The 27,246-nt window shown below is 33.2% G+C and overlaps 1 protein-coding gene across 2 annotated transcripts; it reads right to left on the bottom strand.

Annotated features, from left to right (window-relative positions):
* Positions 1–566: 566 nt before the first annotated feature.
* KLHL28 (kelch like family member 28) lies at positions 567–27,033 on the bottom strand. 2 transcript variants are annotated; one of them, XM_036217961.1, is made up of 5 exons: positions 18,493–20,341; positions 14,287–15,185; positions 8,246–8,689; positions 6,208–6,416; positions 567–5,050 (listed from the first exon to the last, which is right to left on the bottom strand). In XM_036217961.1, exons 1-5 carry the CDS (start codon positions 18,538–18,540, stop codon positions 4,887–4,889), a joined length of 1,764 nt encoding a protein of 587 aa, XP_036073854.1. In that variant the 5' UTR covers positions 18,541–20,341; the 3' UTR covers positions 567–4,886. The 2 variants fall into 2 exon arrangements, with proteins under 2 accessions (XP_036073854.1, XP_016010120.1); XM_016154634.2 differs by lacking the exon at positions 18,493–20,341 and adding an exon at positions 26,904–27,033 and having other exon boundaries at positions 4,414–5,050.
* Between the last annotated feature and the right edge of the window lie 213 nt (positions 27,034–27,246).

Here is a 27,246-nt window from a genome sequence, read left to right as displayed (position 1 = left end):
CTATTATAAATATGTTGTAAGATAAATAGGCAATGATGTCAATGTTTATAGAAACCAAGATTTTCAGGCTAAGGAAAAAAACATTAAAATCCAAAAATTTAAATAAAAGCCCCTTTTAAGTTTGTGGATTGTCTAAATATATGAGACATTTCCAATCCTTGCATAAACAGGTTATCTGACTCCACTCAGGCTTGTAGTTTACAACTTCCTTAAAGACAGCAACCTGGAGCTCAATCCCTGTTTACAGTCCTTCTCTATTAGGAGGACTCCTGGTTACCTGATGCTGGCCTTAAAGGTAACCACCCTCTGGAATGCTGCCTTGTCTGTTTCAAGTAAACCTTTCTTATAAGGCTGGGTAGAGACTCTAAAAGGAAGAAACCATTGAACTTACCTACTAAACTCTTTCGTGCCCACTTTGCTAATGAATATTTCTTTAGTAAGTGAGCGTGAGGCTGTATACCACACCCACCTCACCTTTTGTGGCCACTACCCATCTACTAAGAACCTCAGAGCTGAGCATGATGAAGTCAGCTTGGGTCAGTTCACAACAATTGACACACAAAAAGTTATGTTTTTCAAATTTATTCTAAACATTTCACATTTAATGAAATTTAACCATAGTCATTACAGAGCATTACCACAATAGTGCATACAAATAACTTTTAAAGACAAAAGAATACAACCTTCAATGAGTTAATAGCCATTTTACTATGTAAACAAAAATAAAATGAAATCCTGATGCTAAAAAGATACATATTGAGAGGTAAAATACATACATAAAAATAATTAAACATTAACATAACCCACAGCTAGATCACATTCTTTGCAAGAGAGTACATATATTAGTACTCTACATTTACAAAATTTCAGAATCCTGTTAAAATCAAAACCATCTCTGGTTTATGATACAGCACAATTCATAAGGCAAAAATATAGGCATTATCATCCAGTTCTTTAATTTCACTTGTATTTTAAGGCAAGCTTGGAACTTTTTGCTTGGTATTTTAAAATAAATGGGACTTACACATGATAACTTGACAAAATTAACAATAAATTGTCTGTAGTTAAATGTTAAATATAAAAGACATATGGATAACAATTTTTCTCTCTGCAGAGATGTAAACTGGATTTTTATTTGACTCCATATCCACACCAGTTAAGAAAACTTGTAAACCTATGGTATTAAAAACCTATTGTACTCCTCAGTCTTCTCAAATGTGTCTCAACACTGAATCAATATACTGTAAGCAAAATCCAATATATATCTAGCCACAGAATAACTGTATTTAATTAAATCATGTCTAATTTAAAGTGCTGTTTACAAAGGGAAAAAAAGGTTAAGATAGAACTGGATGTTGACATGTGACAACTTATAATTTCATAATTTTCAGACTACAGAGGTTACAGAGGTTATCACAAGTTTATTGAATTTAAGCGGTATCTATTATAGAATTTGATTTTCCTGAAAATGAGCACTTAGGTGACAATACCAGAAATCCAACACCAAAACTGAAAACAAACACACCATTATATGTACATATATTTCCTTTAATGCCATCCAGAGCCTTGATAATATAGTAGTTTAAGTTTCTATATCTTGTTTTTCTTCTAGAAAATATATTATCCAATTCCAAGAAATCTGGAATTCTATAAACTTTAGATTCTTTTTAATTGTCATGTCAAGAAAACACTGAACACTAAAGAACACAAAAGTCTATATATAAACTGGGTCTCTAATTACTTCTTATGATGTTGGAGATAAGGAATTAGATTCACACTCCACCATGACTTGGGTACAGGTCTCCCTCACTATATTTTATTCTTTGATAAGACTGTATCTTATTTCTAGCCCCTATAGCATCTAGCACAGGATCTTGCACATATAGTAGACCTGCCCTATTTGTCAAGTTATCAAAATAATTTTTAAAAACCTAATGGATATCACTTTCCTATCATTTGATACCACTTCCTGTAATTTAATATTCATTCATATCTAAAACAATATTAGTAATAACATACAGAACTACATAAATATCCTTTGGGCTACATTAAAAACCACTTAAATTCTATTACTATATTCGACAACTATTAAATAGCCAAACATTCCTAATAGATTAAGTCTTCATAAAATAACTATAGAAGGCAATAATATTCTCACTAATTAGATAATTACTAGTTCTCACTGTCGCTTTTTTCAAAAATATTTTTAGGCAATCTTAAATAGCTGTCTCCTCTTTGCCTGATTATATAAAATTATTTCTATTATTTTTAACCCTGGGAATTTATAATCAAATATCTTTATCCTTTTTAACATAAGAAATGTGTGGCTTTTGTCAGTAGAATATTCATGATGAAACTTCTCACAAATCTGTACAAGGCGGTTCTATTGTAAAGTTATCAGTTGTCAGGTTGCATTAATATCTCTTGTTGTTATGAACAGCAGACTATGTTTAGCAAACCTGAAATAAAAATTTCTAAATTTGGTTTTTCTCTTCTTTTCACAGGCTTTCATAAGTTGTTCTCTGGTATGGCTCCTACTATTTATTGCCCAAAATATTTCACATTTAGTCTTCTTCAACACAAAATACAGATTTTCCCAAAAACAATGACCACTATATCCCTTGGATCTAATTTACCTAATAATTATCTATTTTATACTAATTTGATAGTGAGGCCGATACACTGAGTAAAACATTGTTAAAATAAAATGTATAGTATAGATCTGTTTACAATTAAAATAGTTTTCTAATCTTTCCAATTCCTTTCTGGGGAGAAAGAATTAAAAAATAGAGTAATAGGATGTACTTAACAATTTCATTGTTATAAATAGAAAGAAAATCAAGTTGGGGATTTATAATTAAGTATGTGATGAAATCTATTTTAAATTGCTTTTCTTTAAAGTTTAGACCAATCATAATAATGCACCTTGTTTCTATTCAATAGATTTATTCAAATCAATTAAAAAATTATTGCTATGTATCATTGTTAAATAAGCAACATAGAAAATACTCAGCCTGTCAATTTTATTAGTAGCTCCTGCTGAGTTCTTAATTAGAAGAGACTAAAAATCACTTGCAAATTTTTATAATATGTGCAAATATTCATAAAGCATGATACTCCTTATGGTTAAGGAAGATTTTTACATAGTTTTATAGTATATATTTCAATCTACAACTGGCAGTTTATGGAAGAACAAGAAAAACCGCAAATTGCCCAGCTATAGTTTTCAAGAAGTAACATATATGCTAACAAATGAACTTACACTTTATAATTACAAATGGCTTCTTAACAATAGTTTAGAACATTATGGCACTTAAGAATGCAGTATGAATTTTTCTTATAAAACAAATATACACTGGTTTTGCAGAGACTATAAAGAGATGGTGGGCAGGTAAAAAAAAAAAAAATCATGGAAAAGAAAAAGGACTACAGTACCAAAAATAAAAGTACCGATATCATAATAAAATACAGGGTAATATGTTTAAGACTAACAGACATTTACTAAAACATGCTAAAACAAAACGAGCCAGTCACTTCTTTTAAATGTCACTTGGCCATAGCAAACAATTTTGCTTTAAAAGACTATTTCTTTAGTCAAAGTAGAACCAAATTTAGAATATTACTCAAGTAAATGAGTTCCAGTTTTCCTCAATAACTTTAAAACACTCAGTTACCTAAGAAATGTACAAAGTAATGCATAACTGACTAGTGCTTTATATTTAATGAATATATTTTTGTTTTAAGGACATGTAATATCTAGCGCAGGAAGGAAGATCTGAAATGTGTCTTTCTTTAAATCACTATTCAGGAACCATGAAAACCATAACAGGCATTTAGATAATTTTTGGATGTTAACATTGGTATAATTACTAATATTTTTCATAAGCGGAAATGAATCAAGCCAGTAAAAATGAAAAATACTATCAAAACATGTCATGCAGATCTCATACTGAACATCCAAAAGAATATCATGATAGCCTTGTTATAGCTCCTACAGTTAGCACCATTTTTTATATCTGAACACTTTGAAAAAGCAAAGGTCTTAAAAAACTAAAATTATTATATGAAAAAAATCAATATGCACTAAAGGTGGTACTACACATTTGTCAAATATTTACATCAACATGGGAAAGCCTGCTATCCTACTAAAATAATATTAAACTGATATGCATTAACTCTTTGTATCCATGCTCAGCATAGCATAGATGAGAAAGTAAATCCATCCAGCATTAACCTGCCCATATAAAAAAGGAATAAACAGCAAATCTCTGACTTCTTTAATTAAGCCCTCAAATATCATGATTGTAAAAGTATTTGTCTTGCAAACGTATTACATCCCCAGCTCCAAAACCATTTAGCAGGAAGAATATCCAGGTGACTCACTATGGTATATAATTTATACCCCTTTAAAAGTACCAAAAAAGAGAGCAGCCCTTTATTTAAAATGTGAAGCATATGAATTTACATCCAACAGACAATATCAGCACTCTGTCCAGTCATTCAATACACTCCAACCTCTAAGCATCATTTACCCTAATAAATCATGGTGCATAAAAGGGAGCGAGCTAAAAGAGCAGCAAGGTTTTCTCCACATGTACATGTACGAACATAAAACTACTTTATCCCAGTATTGGGGGGGAGAAGTACACGATTCAAATGGTGAGATCTTTTTTTTTCTTTTTTCTTTTTTTTTTGATTATTGATTCACTATGTAATCAAGAGCAACCGAAGCTACCTGTCAGTTCAAAGTACCCAACAAAACTTTGAGTCTTCATGCCACTTCAAGTTAAAAAGGAAGCAATGCAGCTTCTGAGTTTCAGATAATTGGGCATCCTTCCACGTGGCACAAGGTTCATCACCTCACTCTTTCCATGAGTCCACATTTGTCAAAGTGCAGTTAATCCAAAATTGCAGCGACAGTATATCATGCCAGCTGAATCTAGCCATGTATCTGAGATGGGGTCATATTTCTGCACAGTATTCAGATAGGAAGACCCTGAGTGACCACCAACTACATAAAGGTAGTTATCAATGACTGCAGCACCAACGCCTAAGAAAGGTGGATAAAAATAGGAAAAAAACATGTTAACTATTTAGTAGACTTCTCACTAAAAATAAGTAAATTTGTACTTTAATGTTTTCTTAAAATACATTTCAACAATTTATTATTAATTATATAAGCAATACAGCACTATGTGCTAACTGAAAAAATATCCCTGAATATAAGAGTTGAAATCTTCCTGTACCTCTCCTCCCCAATCCTACTCTCTCTCATCTCCACCACAGGAAATACCATTAAAAATAAAGTATCTATCTTTCTATATGCTTTCTTCTCAATTTATATTTACACATGTTCTTCAAAAAATTATTCGTTTTTATCAGGTTTTGAAATACAAGTATCCCCAGCTTTTCAAAAGTTCACATTACACTACTTCATTTTTGCGAAAGAGCTACATTGGTACAGTTGACCCTTAAAAAATGCTGGTGTTTGGGGCACCAACATCCATTCAATCATAAATCCGAGTAGGTCTAAAAAGAACAAGGTTACCCAAATATTTCACATTCTCATTGTTTCATGGCTTTTTCTCTCAATGACACCACAGAAACAACTAAAATAGTTAATTCCACGTTGTCCTTCATTGCTTTTGCGTCTTTATGTTTCAGGAGTTTCTTTAATCACAAATTCAAGGAATATTCCTAAGGGATTCCATTAGTAATTTAAAACCTTCCCCTTAAAATAATGTGATTTGAGTTTGAGCGCAAAGATAACTTTTTCCCATTGATGTATTTGTCTCTCTAGGAACACTATAATTTAACCCTTCCTTGATCAATTATATTCCTTGAGGAAGAGAGAACATTTGAAAGTGAACATATACAGGCAGCTGATGTGCAATAAAAAAACAAAACAGAACATCCAAGGATTCTGTGTGTGTGACATATAAAAAGATGACATCTGTAAGATACATTTCATTACCAGCATTTCTCAAATGTGTTCTCCAAATTTAAGAAATGATAATATGTACATTGCCATATTAAAACCCCAGTAAAGAAGTCAATACAGTTTTGTCTAATCTAGTTGTCTCCCAAGTTTACCACAAAGTTTTTTTCTAGACAAGTAATAACTTTTATATGCCAAGGAACTACTGTTTCAAGATCACCACTATACAAAATATTCTTATATGTTAGAAATTAGTAAGTTATTATTACCTGTTCTGGGTTCTTTCATTGGTCTACACACAGTCCACTGATTTTGATGAGGGTCATATCTTTCAATGCTTGACAAATGTGAGACACCATTATGTCCACCCACTACAAAAATAAAGCCTAACATGACACCCACACCAAAGTGAATCCTTTTATCTGCCATAGACGCAACCATCTCCCAGGAGTCCTTACTTGGATCATAACGTTCCACACTGCAAACATTCACAAAAGAAAAAAATTAATTCACATCCTTTGTCTCACTCCTCCTAGTAAAGCAGAACTAAACCCCACCATCTGAACTTTTAAAAGTTCAAACAAATAGATATTAAATCAGTGTAGTTTGTTCCAAATGTTTACATTTTGCTGAAAAGACTGTAGGGATAAAAGCTTATTTGTGCACTGGGTGCAATAATAGCCATATGCTAGTCCATTATATTGTATAAGCAGCAAGGCATATTAAAGTTATAGAACTTTTGAAGTCAGGAAACCTGGGTTCAAGTACTAATGCAGCATATCTAAAGTGGATAAATCCTAGCCTAACACATTAGATTTGTATAATCCTGAACAACCTCAAAGGATTCATGAAAGAATACAGTCAAATGAAAATGTATATGATAGGTCTTGAAAATCACAAACTGAATATAGATGTGAATAAAGATAACAAGAGTCTTCTACACAGCTAAGGAAAAGGAAAGAAAGAAAAATCTTTTCTTACAGGAGAATTCGTGGTGGTTTACTGCAAAGCAAACACTGCAGATTTCATAACACAAACTAGCTAATCATAATAATCTCTGAGTGGTTTAGGAGAATTCAAGGATTATGTCAAATTGCATTCCAAGGACCTCTTGACATTCCAAGCTGTATTATGGAAATCCAAATCAAATCAGAATTTCCAAAAAAAGCTTCCCTACAATATCCCAGAAGGCCTTTAAGCCTAAACCTTGCCCTGTAGGGACACAAAGATATGCTTGTTGAGTTTGTTCTGTCTTAATCTAACTTCTCAAAAACGCCTTAAGCATTTGAGAGTCGGTGACATAATTCTGAAGTTCAGAATAGAGACCAGACTGCAGAGTAGACTAGAATATAGACTAAACCATAATTGTTCTGAAAGGACACCAAGATATAAACTATTAGAACAAAATCACTGGACAAGAAAAGTTGATAAACTGCAGGAAAAATTTAAACTTCAAGAGCATTATCTCGAAACTAAAATACTTAACCTTTTATCTTATAAATTTCTGCCAGCAACTTTTCAAAAATAGAAATTTTGGGGGCCTGGGCCCCAAATGCCATTCCTTTGACTAAGGGACCAATAAAAGGGAGACTACTTTAGCTTACACAAAAATAACATTTTATGGATGAAATGCTGTTGTACCATTACTTTCTCAGTCAGTTAATAAACCACAATATATCTTTCATTAAAATGCTCACAATCAATAAAACATATACCACTCTAATTACTATTAGATATAAAATCTTTGGAACATTAATTTTTAACAAAGGTTAGGAATTATGATTAATTTTCCATTGAAGCAGTCACTTTATGTTTTTTTCTCTTATATATATTTCTCCTTAACTCAGAGAATACTACAAAATACAGAAACCTGAAATTCAGGCTCTAATACAACTCAGATACTTAAATAATATATTTTGAATAGAGAAAAAGACTCAAGAAAAAATACTTAAATAAGGCTTTACGTTTATGATGCATTATAATATAGTCTATAGGAATTACATTTTTCACTTTTTTATTCTATTTTGCAGTGCAGTAACAGGCCATTCACACACACACACACACACACACACACACACACACATACCCATTCAAAATCTAAAGTTGTCTAACTTCGTCTTATTTTAGGTTTGTATTAAATCCCTGTAAAACAATTACAATTATACTCATGAAAATTAAATTTCTCAAATGTCTATCAATATTGCTTTAAAAATTAAAACGGGAAGTTCATTTATATACACAAATTGTTTAAAAACCAGAAATCATTGTTAAAAACACTTTAAAAATCTACAAGCTTAAGTTAAATACCTGTTCATGTGGGCAGGCCCATATCCACCAATGGCATATATCATTCCATCCAACACAGCTGCGGCAAAACAACTTCGTGTTGTACTCATTGGTGCCACAGGTTCCCATTTTCTTATTTTGGGAATATACTTCTCTACAGATTGCAAATAAGACTGTCCATCATAACCACCTAAAGCATAAAGTTCTCCGGCAAGTACTACTACTCCTAGAGTACTTCGCTGTTCATTCATTCTCTCGAGAGAAGTCCAGGTATTTGTATCAGGATTCCAGCATTCTACTGAATTTTCATGTTTTCTGACAGTGAAGTCAGGACGCACATCAGTTTCAATACCACCTATAACATACACTTTTTGGTCTAAAACGCATATTCCAAATTCATAGCGAGGAATGTTTAGGGGTGCCAAACCAATCCAAGAGTCATTCTGAGGAAAGTACATCTCCACACTAAAGAATAAGCAGAAAAAATTAAATTTTAAAATCAAAATGGCCTATAAACAAAAAAAAAAACCAATAATTTAATCTCATTAGGACATGCAAATTAAAACCATAATAAACCATGAAACTTTACAGACTGGGAAAATTTAACGTCAGATAATAACAACTATTGACAAGAATGTGGAGCATGTACCTGGTACAAAATTTCAAAATCTGAAAACAATTTCACATTATCTGGTAAAATTTAAGATATACATATATTCTGTCTCAGCAGTTTCATTCCTGTGTACCTACTCTATCAAATGCCTATTACAGTCAGTGTTCCAACAGGACACATATACGGAAATGTTCATAGCAGTGTAACAATCACCTGTCAAAAGGAGAATGGATAAATAAGATTGGTATAACCATCTTATGACTGAGCAATTCCATTCCTAGATATGTACCCAAGAGAAATGCACACATAAGTATATGTATATGTACAAGGATATTCACAGAAGCATTTGCAATAGTTAAAAACTGGAAACAGTCCAAATGTTCATGAACCATAAAATGGATAAATTGTGGCATTAGAATTCACTATGTCAATGAAAATGAATAAATTATAGCTACATAAAACAGAGGTGAATCTTACACATGTCATATTGAGGGAAAGAAGCCTTCAAAAGAGTACATTCGGTATAGTTTAATTTATATAAATTCAAAATAATTTGTAATCTCTGGAATAGAAATGAGGATAGTGGTTACCTTTGGGGAGGACAGGCAAGGAACTCAAGGGTGGTTTCTGGGTGTTGGTCATGTTTCCTATTTCTTGAACTGGTTTGTAATGTTCACTCTGTGATAATTCACTGAGCTGTACACTTGTAATTTGTGAACTTTTCAGTGTATAACATGTCAATTAATTTTTATAATTAACATGTTCATTGTAGAAAATATTGAATTATGTCCATATGCTATTCCTCACACCAATGAAACTAAATTAAGTATTTCCTTAGTCACACAGTGGAATTTCACAAATTTACTATTAAGAAAACACATCTCTGAAGAATATATATAGTATTATTGCATTTGAATAAAAATGTGTAAAACCTAATAATATATTGGGACACATACAAGAAGTGGCAAAATTACAACAAAAAGCAAAGAAAAAATACACAGAAAATTCAGAATAGTGGTTTCTTTTGAGGGATGGGAGTACGCATCATGGAGGGACATAACTATTAAAGGTATTATTAATAGTCTATTTCTTAAGCTGGTTGATAGGTATACATTCTTTTACCCAGCATGCATATTATACATGGTCTCTTGCATGTATAGATATTTCATTACGAAGAAAGATTAGGTAAAAGGAGCCAATGTCCCCAGACTCAAAAATGGATAGCATAAAAATATATATTCTCTATGCAGTATGATGAAAGTATATTCATTCAATAGCTACTGAATGCTTATGTAGTTTTGTTATATTGTTTTAAAAATGTGAATTTGTTCCAATGTGAACGATACAAGGAGAGCAGTTTCAGTGAGGTGGTGGGGATAAATTTTGACTGGAATGGTTCAAGAGAGAATGGGAAGTGAAAAGAGCAGGTATAGATAATTTTTCCAAGGATTTTACTACAAAGAGTAAAAGAAATATAAGGAGGCAGCTATTAAGATGAGCAGAGAAAGACCACAGAATCCAAGATAGATTAATTTAATCTGGGAGCTTAAACCAGAACATGTTTGCATGCCGATGGCTATGATGCAGTACAGTGGGAGAAGGTGATAATATGGGAGAATATCAGGATAACTGCAAGAGCAAACTCCTTATGTAGAGGAGAGAGACTGAAAACTGATGCATAAATGGAAAAGTATCTTATAAATAACTTGGTAGATTTGGTGATGATGAGAAAGTTCCCTTCAGATTGCCTTTATCTTCTCAATATAGTAAGAAAAAAGCTCATTAACTGAGAGTTGGAAGGTGAGGGTAAGGGGCTTTGGATGTTTTTATGGAGCAGAAGGTATGAAACAGTACTCCAAGGAGGTGAAAGAGTAAATTAATGAGGGAAAAGTAAAGGGGTGGCTAGGAGCTGAGGTCCCCAAGTGAGACCAGTTAAGATGGGTACATGTTTCTCTGCCACATTCTATTGCTCAGGTGCAGCCATGGCTTAAGAAGAGAATCGGATTTAACTAGATGAGTATGATGGAAGGAAAGAAGGGCAAGGGAGCCATGGGTGTATTCAAAGTAATGATAACACTGATGTTCTTGAATCTAAGTTCCTGGGTAAAGAGTGAAGGTGAGGACATACGGTGGTTAGTGAACAATAAGTTTTCCTAACTATGAGAGAGCCAAAAAATTAAAAGTCTTGAAGGGAACAAAGAATGAGTATAGAATGAGTATAGTTGGGAAGCCTTGGGACAGGTTGGGGGACTAGTGAGAAGATTCCCACACGCAAAAAAAAAAAAAAAGAATGATTATAATGGGTGTACTGAAATAAATAAGCTGGCAAGAAAGGAGGTGGTGAACAGAGAGTGGAATTTCTGAAACTAAAATTTTCAGTGTTGAAGTCACTGGTAATGACAAAATTGAGGATATGATCATGAGAACGGGTGCCTAAGCTAAGACAGAAAAGATTGGTATAAGTGAGATCGAAGAGAGAGGAAAAGGAGTTGGATAATTGTGAATTATACTATGTGGATGTTGAAATTAATAAGAATAATTACTTATGTAAAATGACAAATACAGTAAGCCAGCTATAAAAATCTTCAATGAATGAAGTTACTAAAGAAACAGCAAATGATGGCGACAGAAGGGATATCGAGTAATACAGTCTCATGGCCAATGCTTGAAATGAATTGAGGTTTTTGAGGAAGGGGAGATAACAATATTTGGAAATGCCTATGAGGAACAAAGGAACATTTATCCAATCTTTAGGGCCTGCGATTAATGAGACATGGGGGGGGGGGAACGGTTTTGAAAGGTTTTTAACAAAACAGTATCCTTAAGCATCAGCCTTATTTCATTAGAACATGATGAAGTTGAGAATAAAAGAGATTTTTCTTATGATAGAATGTGAGGACACAGGAAACAGATGTGAGTCAAAAATAAGTAAATAAAAAGACTGGGCAATTAAGTTAAATTAGGTACTACATGAGGCCACACAATAATACTTTAATAAAAAATATATTTGGTTGTCACCCCTGGTTCCTAGCACAGAGCTCCTAAATTCCTTGCAATTTCCTGAGTAATAGAAATGTCATGGTTTTAATTTACCTCTCTAAATTATACTATACGCTAACTTCCAAAATTCCAAGAAACTCAAGGATCGCTTCCTTGAGTTTTGCAATCATATCCAGCTAACTGTAGGACATTTTTCACTTGGATATTCAATAGGCACTTCGAACTCAGTATGTCTCAAACTAAACACATTATTTCCCCCCCCTTAAAACGGCTCCTCCTATATTCTCCCTCTCCCTAGGTATATAACCATTCATCCACTATCTAACCAAAAAAATCTCACTCATCTTTGATTTTCCTTTTCATCATCCCTTTCTATCCATTCAAATAAATCCTATCAATTTGCTCTCTAAAAAAATTTCTAAATTAATGCCCCAGTCTCTACCTTTACTACTACTGCTCTAATTCAAGACCTCATAATCTTTTGCCTATACTTTTACAATAACCTCTTTTCTAATCACCCTGATGCTAATTGTGGCCTCCTTGATCTTTCTCTATAATACAGTCAAGAGTGATCTAATATACAAATTTGATCATTTCACTACCTTCCTTAAAATAGTTTTTCAGCATGCACAGTGAACTCCTTCTCTTCATCACAGCACACAGTACCTTCTTTGACTTGGCCCTTATTGACCATGGCCTGCCATTTGCTGGTAAACATTTTATACTTCGGAATACCAAACAGTATAGGGTGTGTTTTCTGCATACCCTATACTGTGACATCTATTGTGTCTCTGTACTTCTGTGACCTTCCCACCGTTTTGTGCTTGGCTCTTGCTTAGTCTTCAACATTCAGCTTGGACATTAACTTTTCCATATCATCCCTAAATCCCCCAAATGGGATAAATGCCTCTCCTTTAATACTTCCATTGAATTATCTATATCTCTGTATTAACACTATCTATTTAAATGTATCCTTTACTAAATTATGAACTTATTAAAGAACAATTAGCTAGCATAGTGTGTCTGATGTACAGGTGTTTAATATTTTTGGTAGAATTAAACCAATTATTCAGGTTGATCACATTTTTCCATAGTTGTAACTAATACTGCAATAAACAACTTTGTGCAAATGACATTTAAAATCTTTTTTCTAAGATGAAAAATTTGAGTCTAAAAATATGAAGTTCTTATGACTTCAATAATTTATGTTTGTTATTTTTAATATTTGAGAGACCAATAGGCAACTGCTCAAGAATTTTTACAATGTAAATTAATATTTGGAATTTTTTGTCATGACATTTTTACTAATAAGATTTACTTCATGCCAATGACTTTAAAAATAATAGTAAACAATTCATGTACTCACCATAACTAATGTTTTATCAGTAGCACGATTTCAACCATACTGGTTTTAGACTATAATTAAGATGTACACTGAGGTTTTTTAAAAAGATGTGGGATATATCAGCTAACACTGATAAAATATCAATAGTTTCCTACCATTGGAGGAGGGAAAGCAATCTACCAAATTTTTGGAAATGGCTAGGAAGAAATCCATAGTATCAAAGAAATGTATCAAATGCAAAAGTTTTCATGAAGCAATCCCATTCAAGGGAAAAGCAAAGGTAACATCCAGCTATATTTTCAATGTATAAAAGTTATTTATGTAATGCTCTAAATCAGAGATTGGCAAAAAATGGTAATGGGCCAAATTCAAACCACCAGCTACTTTTATAAATAAAGTTTTACTGGAACTCAGCCATACTCATTCATTTATGTATTGTCTCTGGCTGCTCTCGCTCTACAGTGGCAGAGCTGAGTAGTTATGACGCGGACCATATGGCCACAAAGTCTAAAATATTTATTATATAAAATATTTATTATTTGGCTCTTAATAGAAAAAGTCTGACAACTCACACTCTAAGTTATTACAAAAAAAAAAAAACACTTTTTACAACAAAATGTTTACAATAAAGAAAATAAATTGCACACAAAGTCCATGATTTGTATTAGTCTCTGATTTTTTTTCTTATTTGTTTGGTGGTTCTAATTAACTGTTTTCATTCAGATCCACTCTTGTCCCTAGTCTTCCTTATCACAGATTCCTAGCTCTCCTCTTTAGCATCTTCTGATATTGCTAGCAATAATAAATCCCTCTGACCTGTTCTGACTCAAATAAAGATGTAAACAGTTTCACAAAGAAAAAACAAAAGACATAAAATTGAAGAAAATTTAGTGAATAACAAGGAGAGATAAATTTTGTGTACTGGGATGGGAGAGGGTGTTAATAATTGAGAATGGTGTAGAGAATGGATGAAAATGTGATTAAAACAACCAGAAAAGTGTTTAGGAAGAAGAGAGAAAATAAAAATGAAAATCAAAATATTTAAAAGTACAGAAAGCATATTTATAAAGTTTAAAATCTATTAACATCAATCCTTCTATTTACCTATCCAAACAGGCAAACAGCCCAGATTTTCCTCCTACTGCACAAAGTACTTTGGGAGCACAACGAGGTCGTGTCACCAAGACTGTCTGATGAGAGAGTCTATGTTCAGGCATAAAGTGGTACTTTAGGGCTTCATTCAAAAGATGTTTACAAGTGCGATCATCGCGAATGAGATGATTTGCTTCATACAGTCTAGTGAGAAACTTAACACTCAGCAATGGTAATCGCACACTGTTAAGTAGCTGTGCTAAGTATTTCTGGCGTTCTTGTACATCATACTTGATCCAAGACTCAAGTGCATAAAAAACAGTCTCTTCGGTAGCTACATTCAAACAGTCATTGGAAACAATTTCATCCAAATCAGCATGTGTAAGCTCAAAAAACTCTTCAGTCTGGCAAACGGCTTCAAAATTCTGGCATATGTATTTAGTGGCTGCCAAATAAAGGTCATGACAACCATATGTCTCTGCAAAACGAGAAATTCCAATACAATTACCAGGATCAAGTTGGCTTTCAAGAAATGCACAACACTCTTTCAGGACAAGTTTTATCTGGAGTAGGTTTGCTGCTGGAAGGAGAGATTCAACTGTGTCCTGTGAAATAAAAACAGTCCCTGTATAGGCATACTCCACAATGGCCTGGAGAGCAGTTTCATCAATGCACTGAAACTCAACCTCACCGTTCTCTTTTTCAGATAGGTTTCCAGTGAACATAGCTTTGAAATATGGGCTGATGCTGGCAAGTACCACTTTGTGAGCATGGATTTTAACATCACCTACTCGAAGAATGATGTCACAGAGTTCGTGATGTTGACGAAGAAGATTCAGGCCCTGCAGAAGTTGTTCAGAATGCAAGTGGGTTAAGTTAGCAAGCATGTAGGTCGGGGATGTGTGGTCCATCTACAGAAAAAAAGCACAAACAATTATTTCAAAATAATCTTGCCAATATGATTCCTTTTTCTAATAGAATAAAATAAATGAGGATTTGTTGTTTGCTGGTTTTTAAATACTTTATACTAAATACTAGACAGTCTTTTAGAGTCAGAAGGGATGTTACCAATCATATAATTCAAGTCCTTTAGTATAGATATTAAGAAAAAGGTTATGTGTTATGCCCCAAACTACAAGTCTCTTGACAATGGGATCAGAACTCTGCCAACTCTTCTGGTTACCTTCATTAAATTCAAGTTGAGCTATCACTGAAACAATTCAGTGAAACAAATTCACTGAAACAAATGCAAATTTGAAAAAAAATTTCCCTTTCCTTAAAGGAAAATTGGCTTTGAACCAATGCTACCAGCTTTTTGACTATTTTCTCAATAATAATAACAACAATGCCTGTCGATCTAATCAACAGATGCTTTTATGGGAAAGAAATGTCACGTTAACTTATATACTTTACCCAAAGTATTCAAGTATTCAATAATTCAATAGTTATCTTAATAAATGGTGTTAAACTTAACAAAGGTACCATTACTGTCAACTAATTCAATGACGATGATAAATTAGTATGAACACAATCTGATGTTCTTAAATGAGGGCAACAGGTACACTCACAGATATAGACCACTAACTACTCAACTCTTGATCATAACTTTAAAATATCCACTCAATTGATTTGCCACTATGTGTTTCTGGAAGACGAAAAAGAGTAAAAATAGGAGAAATGAGAGAGAGAGAAAAAAGAAAAAGTCAAAGGCAATAAGGACTGTTGTAGGCTGAACAATGGCTCATCCAAAAGACATCACATCCTAATCTCTAGAACCTTTGCATGTTACTTTAGTTGGCAAAATAAAATAAAATAAAATAAAATAAAATAAAAATAAAAGACTGCTTATATGATGATTAAAGATTCTAATATGGGCAGATTATCCTGGATTATCTGGGTGGGCCCTATATACAATCAGAGGTACCTTATAAGAAGAGGGCAGGAGACATGGCACAGACCGAAGAGAAGATGGTAATGTGGCCACAAAGATAAGAGATTAGTGATGCGGCCACAAACCAAGTAATACTGGTAGCCACCAGAAGCTGGAACATGCAAGGAAGAGATTCTCCCCTAGAGCCTCCAGAGTGTGCATAGCCCTTCCAATGCCTCAATTTCAGCCCAGTGAAAACTAATTTCAGACTTCTGGCCTCCAGAACTGTGAGAGTTTTTAAAAGTAAATGAGTTTGTGGTAATTTGTTACATCGGCCATAAGAAATTTACACAATGATACCTCAAACTGGATCACAGCAGCTGCTTAGAGTAGATAAAAGGAACATAAGACATCTATGCAATATGAACTGTTTCCTTCCTGTTTCATTGACACCTCAAATACAAGTTATGGGGATAATAAAAAAGTAGAAGATTTGGTTCCTATTTTTAATGTACTATCCTTAAATTAAAACATTCCAAACATTATTAAATAATACAAATATTGGTAGGACAGAGAGTAAAGCACTTCATTCCTGTGCATTTTTAAGTGGAAATATTTGAATACTGAAACTTTTATTTTCATCTAGAACTTCATCATTTCACTTTTTAATTAAATTTTAAGTCTGTTAACAAATTGTGTTAATATGACCACTTTACAGCTGATATCACCAAACTCTATTTCTGATCTTTGCAAATAATCCTACACACATCAGAAAAATTCTCAATCATGGTATAAACAAATATCAAGAAACTTCCAAAACAGAAAATTGGTAAGATAGAAACTAGAGGTGTAAGATTAGCTCTGGATCTGTTCTTTTAATTATTATAGTCTTGACCTTTTAAACCTATTTGACTTCTTTTAGCTTTGATTTAACAGAAAAAGTTAATATCTAGACAGAAAAGTGAAAAATGAACAAAGGCAAGTAGATACACAAAATAAGTGATGAGATTAAAAAACAGATTTACTTTAAATCTGGTTAACTTTACTTTCTCTCATCTTCGTTTTCCTTATCTGTAAAATGAGATCATAATAATACCTAAACTACATAACTCACAAGGTTTTTGAGAATCAAATCAGACAGTGCACATGAAAACACAAACTGTGAGAGTTACTAGTTTAAGGTACTATGGTAAGGTAACAGAGGTTTAACAGTTATCAGTGAAGAACAGGGACCTTGGAAATATAGATGAGTTTTAGTCTTGAGTGACATATTGTTATAAGGAATTGGTACATTTCTTAATCTAAATATTAAGTTTTTTAATTCGTAAAATAAAAATACCTCCACCGATCTCAAAAGGTTACATGAAAATGGTTTTATAAAGAACAAAGTTCCACACAACCTGAGTGAACCCTAAGTTAAATACTGAATTGTGATAATGATGTGTCAATGTAGACTCATCAACTGTATTACTCTGGTAGGGGATGTTGATAAAGGATGAAATTATTGTGTTTGGGCAGGGTATATAATAATTCTCCTTATCTGTGGTTTCACTTTCTGTAGTTCCAGTTACCTGCAGTCAACTACAATCTGAAAATATTAAATGGAAAATTCCAGAAATAAACAAGTCATAAGTTTTAATTTACTTGCTGTTCTGAGTAGCATGATGAAATCTTGGGCTGTCCTGCTCCATCACACCTGGGTTGTGAAGCATCCCTTTGTCCAAAGTCTCCATGCTTTATATACCACCTTCCTATTAGTCACTTAGTAGCTGTCTTGGCTACAAAATCAGCTATCATGGTATTACAGTACTTATGTTCAAGTAGCACTTATTTTACTTAATAATGGCTCCAAGGCCCAAGAGTAGTGAGTGATACTGGCAATTCAAATATGCTAAAGAGAAGCCATAAAGTGCTTCCTTTAAGTGAAAAAGTGAGAGTTCTCACCTTAATAAGGAAAGAAAAAAAGTTGTATGCACAGGTTGCTAAGCTCTACTGTAAGAATCAATCTTTTGTCCATGAAATTGTAAAGAAGGAAAAAGAAATATGTATTAATTTTGCAGTTGGCATGAAGCTGCAAAGGACAGCAAAAACACTGGATAACAAAACAGGGATCCAAAAGAACTCACATCTAACAGGAAGAAATTTAAGAGGAATAAATGTTAAGATTCTATAGTGGATTCCAAAAAGACTATACAATTCCAAAATAATTATACAAGTATAAAATAAAGGAAAAAAAACTCATCTGTAGGCTGTGTTTAAAGGGCTTATAGATTTTACTTAATCTTAGTACTACTTTAGTATATTAAGTTTACATAGTTTTAAGTTGCATTAATAGAACCATAACATACCGAACTAGAGAGGAGAATTTTGCTTTGCTCTGCAATGTCGGACCACATCTAGAGTACAGATTTTGGGTACCATCCCTTAAGAGGGAACTAAGCAAAGTATAACACCTGTTATGGGTAATGGAACTGAGGATGCTGACTCTGAGAAAAAAAAAGAAATCTCAAAGTTATTATGCGAAAAACCAAGAGGTGAAAGTTACTCAATAATAATAATATTATAATATACGGTTGTTTTGAGGATTAAATGAGTTTATACAGATAAAGTGCTTAGAATAGTGCCTATCACTTAGTAAGCTTTTGCTAAATTATTTTATTACTAGTGAATTTTTTAAGTTGTCTGCTTAAAAGATATTCTTTCTATGTTGCACCATCTGCCACTACTAGGTAGGAAATCCACACTATACCACTGACATCCTAGACCACACAAAATATTGCAGAACTGTTGATTCTCAAATCAAATTAGTTGTTGGTTAGATTTATTTTTAGCATAAATAGGAAACATACAGTGATAGATCCTTATATTAAATTCATTTTTGTATATTCAGTTCAAAACTGGTAAATTACTATTAACATATGAGAGCATGATATAATACTGATTTGCAAGTATACATACACAAATTATGTACACACACAAAATACAAAACACACACATATGTATGTCTAGATATATAAAACACATATTCAGATATGGAGGACTGGATAATTTTAAGACTTTGCTCTAGAATCAGGCTCCTAGGGTTACAATATTGTCTGTGCTATTTAACAGCTATGTGACCTTCGAAAAATGATCTTAAAGTCTTAGTTTTCTCATCTATAAAATAAAGACAAAACAGTACACATAAGTATTCAATAACTGTTAGATGCTATTTGTTATTATCATTATCATTATCGTCTTTAAAAAGGCTTGATTTTTGCCAGCAAAACCCATGTGACTCCCTTCCATGTTTACCAAAAAAGAAATGAAGCTTACTATCAAGTGAATATATGCAACTAGGGCAAGGTAAATTTAACCAATTAAAAATACCATTACCCACTTTTAAATTTAGACAGTTTATTAATTACAGACAGTGAAAAGAAGAGTATGTAGAAGACTAAGCTCCCTGGATTCCTGTCCCACACTCTAAAAAAGTTAACAACAAACAAAGGGGCCCAGATGACAGCAATACAAAGAACCCAAATTAGACTACAGCTAGGCAGCTTTATACTCTGCAGCTCTATTCTGCTGGATGGGGGAAACAAAAGCCCTATACTTCATCACAACAGAGAGGTAAAGAGAAACTGTCTCAAAACAGATTCTCAGGGGTGACTGAGAGGCAAATAGGAGATGGCCTTGTAGCAGCTCCTTAAAGGCCTCCGATCCTCTCACAGTTGAGAGCATCACAAGATGTTCCAAGACACGGGTAAGCTGTGTCCCTGTCTAAACTCTTGCCTGTGTGGACACGTGCAAGGTCATAAGGGTGCCATGATGAAGCTGTTCCCCTACATTTATACCCTCTATAATATTTCCCTTTTATCTCACATTCCTCTATGTCCCCCCCCCCAAACACACACGAAAAAAATGATTAAAGTTTTAAAAACCATTCAAAGAAAGGATACCAGTAAAGATGACTTTGTAAAAGAACACCTGTACATAACTTCTATCACTGTACTGGATACAACTGAAATAATCTTCACATTCTTTAAGAAGTACTGAGAAGAGATATGGCTCCTTTCTATCTGCTAGACTGGATTCTACCTGATTTGAGTAGATTTTTGTTCAAATAAACTCTTAAAATTAAAAAAACAAACAAACACAACTATTGAGAAAAAAGTTTAAGTAAAGAGATTATATTTTTAGTACTTAAACCAAACAATTCAAACTAAAAACTTTAAAAGGGCAAAGTAAAAAGAGGAAACTTAAAATGAATTACACTAGAGGTTTGCTTACCATCATTCTTAAAAATTTTAATTTGATCTCTTTCCCTCTCAAGAAATCTGACTTAAGAGAAATTCACAGAACTTTAATTCTTCAGAGAGCTTTAAAACAATGGTTCTCAAAATATAATCCTTTACCAGCAGCTTCAGTATCATCTAAGACATGCTAGAAATTCAAATTCTTGAACCCAAACACACATCTAAAGAATTAGAAACTACATAAACAGGAAGGAGTAACAATCAGTGTTTTAGGACCTCCAGGCAATTCTAATGTGTGCTAATGTTTAAGAACCAGTTAAAATATTTCCAGCACAAGTGTAACTGTTTAAAAATTATTATAAACTATAACTGAAACTTCTTTAAAATTACAAATTACAGCTTTATTTGGTAACTATACTTAGTTCTCAGCTATTTACCCATAAATAGCTAAAAAGAACTCAAAGAAACAATTTCTAATCTTCAAAACCTAATCTTATTTAGTTCTATACTTTTTCATTTATCTCAATAACAATCTTGTGCGGAAGGAAGTGCAAGTACCATGAAAAATAGAACAGTAAGTAAAAGTATGAATTTTAGATCTAGAGAGATCTGAGTTCAAGTCTTTATTTGACTACTTAATAGCCATATGACTTTGAACAAATAATTTATTCTTTTTTCCACCTTCTTTAATTCCTCCTCCACCCCACATCCACCCTTGACTGGCTCCCCGTTTTTTTTTTCTTTTTTAAAGAACTGAATCTCTGAAGGTGGGGCCGTCTTCTCCCTGAAGAGCACATGTGGCCTGGTCCGTGGCTTGACCTGGGGCATGAACCCAGGACCTTCTGCATGTAAAGCAGACATGCTAACCATTACACTATGGAGCCACCCACAAATAATTTATTCTAAACTTGAACTTTGTCATTTGTGAAATTCATTGTGGATTAAATAGAATGTTTGTTTTAGAGAAACAAATCAGTGGAGAACATAGAAATAGATAATTTAACATATGCAAATTTAATTTATAATAAAGGCAACATTTTAACATCAATGAGGAAAAGAGGGACTTTTAAATAAACATGTTGGGATAACTAAATAGCCAAATGAAAACAGATAAAATTAGATCCATTCCACATATTTACACCAGGATAAATTCCTAATGGACCAAAGATATAAATGTAAAACATAAAATCATACAGGTAATAGAATAAAATGGGGTGAATTCCTCATTTAAAAAGAGACACAGTTTTCTATGATACAGAACCAGTAAGTAAAAAGACAGATCAAGTTATTACACTAAAATTTTGAATAGCTAAAGATATCATAAACAAAGGAAAAATATAAGATTGAGAAAAATATTTGCAACATATGTACATATATAGTAATACACAAAACATTTCTAAAATACTCTAGTGTCTAGGCCTACAGAAAAAAAAAACAGGCTATAAAGAAAGGAACACATGGTTTAAAAATGCAAATGATTCTTAACTATATAAAAAATTGTCCAACTTCGCTTACAATCAAATAAATTAAAACTACGTAGAGTTAATTCTCTCTTGATCATATACTCTGTTGGTGAGGCTGTTGTTACCACATTATTGGTGGAAATGTTATTTGTATTCTGAACTGTTACATGAGGATTGCCACAAATTCATGATTACAAGACATTTCTAATTCAGTCATCCCTAGGGTCATTATGATCTAGGACTCTCAGAATGGGAGAAAGGAGATAAAGATGTAAGACTGAAACATCAAATATAAACCCTGTAGTCTAATTTTAAATAAAAATATCAGAAAAAAATATATAGAAACAACATTACTTATATGTACTAATATATAATTTAGATATATATATACATGAAATATTTAAGAGATATACAAATGTATAAAATATATATAAGCTTTTATCTTTTACAAATACAGACTGAAATATTTACAGATAATATAATCTGAGATTGGCTTCAAATTAATGTGAGATGAGGAAGTGGAAAGAGGTACAGATGATGTCACGCGTCAATAACAGTGTTACAGATACATGAGGGTTCATCGTACTACTTTTTCGTGTTTTTAAAATTTACTCAGGAAAAAGAAAAAATATATATGAGGCACTAAACTTGGCATCAGACAGATGAAGAATCTGACATTCAGAGAGTGTAAATGAATAAGATCACAAATTAGTAACAGACATTACTGGGATTATATTTTCTTAATTTGAGAACAATGTTCTCTACATATTACATTTAAAAAATTACAATGCTGAACAGCATTGACCTGCTTAAAATATTTATTGAAGCTATCTATAATGGTTACCACTCCTGGCAAGACTAAATTACGCTATAAAGAGCATCTAAAATACTTTTGTTTCACTGTCATAATGTACTAAGTTTTTTACATGTATTAACTCCTTTCATCTTCAGAGTAACACCATAAAATAGAGATTGTCATTACTATTCTCATTAACAGAGAAATGAAGTCCAAGGAAAGATTTCAACCTTGGCACTGTGTCTCCAGAGTTCTTAAGTACTACATTATACTGCCTCTCTTATGAGCTCATAATTTCTTAATCTTATTAAAGTTTTAACTCAAACAAGAAACGAAAAAGGTACAGAATATAAACACAAAAAAGGATAGATCACATACATATACACACATATATACATATACACATGTAAAATATACACATACTATGTAGATCAGTTACAAAAGTACATTGGAGCTTTAAAATGAAATAAAGAGGGATCCATGAAACAATTATTTCCTTCTGTTTTTTATGTCATAGCGGGATTGATTCTCCTTTTCCCATATCCTTGTCATACTTTTTTTGTTTTTAATTTTAATACCATAAAACAATATTTAGGAGTACTCTAAACCCAAGTAACTGGCTTAATCAATATTGAATAAATGGCATCTATTTGAAAAGTTTTTAAAAGATAATGGTATTGTGCTTCGCTTCTAATCACATTCTTGTTACATAAAGATCTACAACATGAAGGCAACATTAGATACAAATTAAATTTTCCAGAGTCTACACAGCAGCTTCACAATTTTAGGTTCTGAAGCAAAGCTAATAAAGGTCAAGCTATGAGTTTAGTAACTACTTAATTGACACCTAAGCTACAAAACAGTGATGCTGAAATCAGCTGGGAGGTAATTATTTGCTACAAGGAAAGCAAATAAATGAAGAGAAATGAGGTTTAAAAAAAAACAAAAAACACATATACTTTTCTGTAGAAAGTGTGATTTTTAAATTTAAGAGAATATTGTATCATATCAACTGTTTTCTTAAATTTCTTTCCCACAGTTAAACTCTCCTTATAGATTTCAACTAATGATGGCATTAATTTTATCAGAGAGCCTATGGCACAAGTTGACATTTTCCTTTTGAGATTGACTTTCATTATATCCGGAGAAACAAAGTAAAATTAGAGCCTGTTATAATATGAATCATTATATCACGGATTCAGGAAAAATACAGAAATCCCCCAACCATTACTAACTATATCTAGTAAAAATTCTAATTACATAATTAACCCATCCACTGAAAAACTGTTGCAATGAATGTGAAATCCTTTAACTTATGCAAATTAGTGCTTAAAATGCAACAAAAATTGGATTTCTGTTTAAAATTATAGTTTCAACTCAGTCAGAAATGCACAATGCCTTTGGAACATAAACCTAAGTAATTTAAATTATATCACTGATATATATCAAGAAAACCTGTTTAATCCCACATGTGTGAAATAACTTCATAATTTCTTAATCTTATTAAAGTTTGGAGTCAAGAAACTAAAAAAGGTTCAGAACAGAAACTCAAAATTTAAGATTAAAATATATACAATTAAATAATACATAATAAAAGACATGAATGACTAAAAATGGAAAAAGCTAATTTTATCCTATAGTTTCAATACTCTCCCCCACCAAAACTTTTCCAAAACTCTAAGTAGCTAAATTGACTAATTTGAATTTTACTTTCTTTCTCTGTCCAATTACTTCCAATGGAAATATCCATAAAATGTGCCATGGTACAAAAATTTGTTTTAAGGGTTAAATGAATCAAAATTCATTAAGTACTTAGCAGTGTGTGGCACATAACACTCAATAAATGGTAGTATTATAATTACCTATTAATATTCATAGCACCATCATTTGCATACCATTTCTTCGCAATAACTTCTTAAACTATACAAAATTCTTAATAGTTTACAGAAATCACATTGATTTCCAAAATTCCTGGATATCTGTAAAACTTGACTAAGAACACAGAACTAGTTTATATATCACAAACACTCCTGTAATCCAATATTTTAATCTTTTTTGAAATCTTTGATATTTTTAACTTGTTTTACCTAAATTTACTATTTTCAATGTATCCTTAATTACCCTCTTTCAACTTTCAACGGTGTACACTTAATAGTGTATTTCACTATTCTGGAATTTAATTTTTTTATCCTATATCTACGGTTCAATATAAAAGACTCTTCTAGTCAACACAACTGCTAGAATTCCCTGGATTCCTAGAATTCAAGAATAAAAATTTTTAAATTTGCTTTGTAATAGAAATAAACAGAGTATACACTAAATGGATGAGATTTATCTTCCACAAAATAACCCTAAAAGATAATTAGTACGATATATGATGCTATTAAGATCCCATTTCCTAAATATCCACCATGGAAACTAATGCATCTTCCAAGTCTTCATCAAGGAAATTAAATGTAACGGATATAAAATAAATTGCAACCTATAACATAGTGATCAACAAGGCCCTGAGAAAAGTGGTCAAAATGAAGATTCGTTTTGTTTTATTCCAAGAAAAGGACTCAATAATTGATTGGTTTAAGTATCCAAGCCCCTTGAGAAGCGTTTTCTATAGAAGAGATAATTCTTAAGCTTCTACCATAACTTTGATGATGAATATCATTCAAGACTTTACAAATTCCTTTTCTTTGATTCCATGATAACCACACAACCTCTACTTACTATTTCAAAATTCTTGGATACAGGAAAGAGTGTGCCAGATTTTCAATCTGAAAATTCTGATCACTGGAAAGGGTTATCTTCTATTCCAACATAAACCAGCATTCTAATGTGCACATTCTAATGAGTATATTATTCTCTTATTTAGTTTAGATTGCACTGGGTTCTTGAAATCTGAGCGTACATGAGTAACAGTATAAATCTGAATTTCTTACATTGGAAATATGAGACTTTCGTTCTCGCTGACAACTGCTACAACCATCTCTTGATTTTCACCCCCTTCCCTTACTTACCCTGCTCCCTAAAGTAAAAAATAGAAATTAAAAAAAAAATGGTTTTCTTTCGTTTACTGAAACAGAACCAAGCCAAATTTAGGCAAATGAATAATTTATAAAGAAATCCGGAACTTAAAATCCAAACAAGAACGCGTTTACACAAGCCTCATTTACATTTATTCCCAAAAGAAAAAAAGAAACGTATGACATTCAAATTGTGCTTTAAGACAACGTCCAGAAATTGTTTTTTAACTTACATTTTCCAGCAACATCACTTATAAAGTGGTTTGGCACATGTGACTCAATAATTCTAAGACTTAAAAATGTATCTGAAGAGACATGCCCTGTGGCACAGAGCAGGGCAAGAAAACTTGAATTTGAAGTGTATATAACTTGGAGACTTCAAAGAATAACACACTTTTCTCACTGGGTCATTCAAAAGCAGTTGTGTTATTCTTTCAAAAAAACAACAAGAAAATTCTCGTCTACACTCCAAAGAATTACACCAGCCTTACATCAGACACTCCATCTCAATTCAACTGTGTCCGCTTAAGTTTCATTTACAGGAAGAAAATGTTCGCCAAATTCACAGTTAACCTAAAACAAGGAAATGTCTATTATCGGCCTTAAATTTACAGGACAGAATTCTCTTAGGACCGTGATGCTGGGAACTTCTACCGTAACTGAAATTTTCTTGCAATCTCCATTTCCAGGAGACAGAAAGAACGTAGAGAATCATGAGGATCCTGCAAGGAGGTTAGGGCGCGGGAGAGAGCGGGTAAGGGGTAAGTACCACAGAGGAACTGCAGTAGACTTTGAGAACGTATAAGGGAGAGGCGGTTAGCTGCAGGGAAAAACAGACTTATCTCCAGATAAAGTACGTTTTCAAGGAACCTGAAGTGATGAAGACAAGGGAAGATGACACAAAATCATTAACCCTCCACGGCTGGAGGTTAAGCAAAGTAGAGAAGGGTGGGGGGGGGTGGTAAGGGTCTTAAAGACCAGGATCTGAACAAAAGTACGCAGGCTATGACCTCGGCCTTGATCCGGATCTTCTGCCCCAGTAAGCGGACGGCAGGGGGAAAGGATCGCACTTCCTCAGGATTGTAGAGAGCAACGCGGTTTACTAACGAGTTCTGCACAAGAAGATGTCTCCTCTCGCCCTGCTTACTCCCGTTCATTTCTTTACTTCCCACTCTAGCACCAGCAGCACTCCGGCAAAACTGAACCAATGCCTGCGCCGCAGGTGGACAGCTAAAGGAAAAATACCTGAGTCCAAGGAATTGCGCCGGAAGCGACAGGAGGAGGAGCCGTGGACAACTGGAGCCCGGGCAAGATCCTCTCTTGCCTCTAGTCAAATCTCAATCTTTACGGGTGGGGCAGAGAACTTCCGCCCTGAGCGAGGAGAGCGTCACTTCCGCCTAATGCCTTTCCCTCCTCCCAGCTCTAGATACGTTCCTTACGTTTGCTACGTTCGCAACATTCTCACTTCCTTTTCCAGGAGCCATCTGCCTAGCCCTAACACCTGACGTGGACTACAAGACCCAGCATTCACCACAGCAGGTTGATTTCCGGGTCAAAAGGGCCAAGCTGGGTACATCACCATGGAAGC

This window comes from Rousettus aegyptiacus, unplaced genomic scaffold (assembly GCF_014176215.1).
Source record: "Rousettus aegyptiacus isolate mRouAeg1 unplaced genomic scaffold, mRouAeg1.p scaffold_m13_p_3, whole genome shotgun sequence".
In the NCBI taxonomy this organism is placed as follows: domain Eukaryota; kingdom Metazoa; phylum Chordata; class Mammalia; order Chiroptera; family Pteropodidae; genus Rousettus; species Rousettus aegyptiacus.
Note: the sequence above shows the minus strand (reverse complement) of the source record. Positions and strands in the feature narration are given on the sequence as shown.

Excerpts from the sequence above, each read along its gene's own strand:
- KLHL28 (XM_036217961.1), bottom strand. The coding sequence starts at position 18,540 with ATGTGGTCCGACATTGCAGAGCAAAGCAAAATTCTCCTCTCTAGTTCG. Across the intron at positions 15,186-18,492 it reads AAATTCTCCTCTCTAGTTCG|ATGGACCACACATCCCCGAC; the intron begins GTATGTTATGGT and ends TTTTTTCTGTAG. Across the intron at positions 6,417-8,245 it reads GGGCCTGCCCACATGAACAG|TGTGGAACGTTATGATCCAA; the intron begins GTATTTAACTTA and ends GAATGTTTGCAG.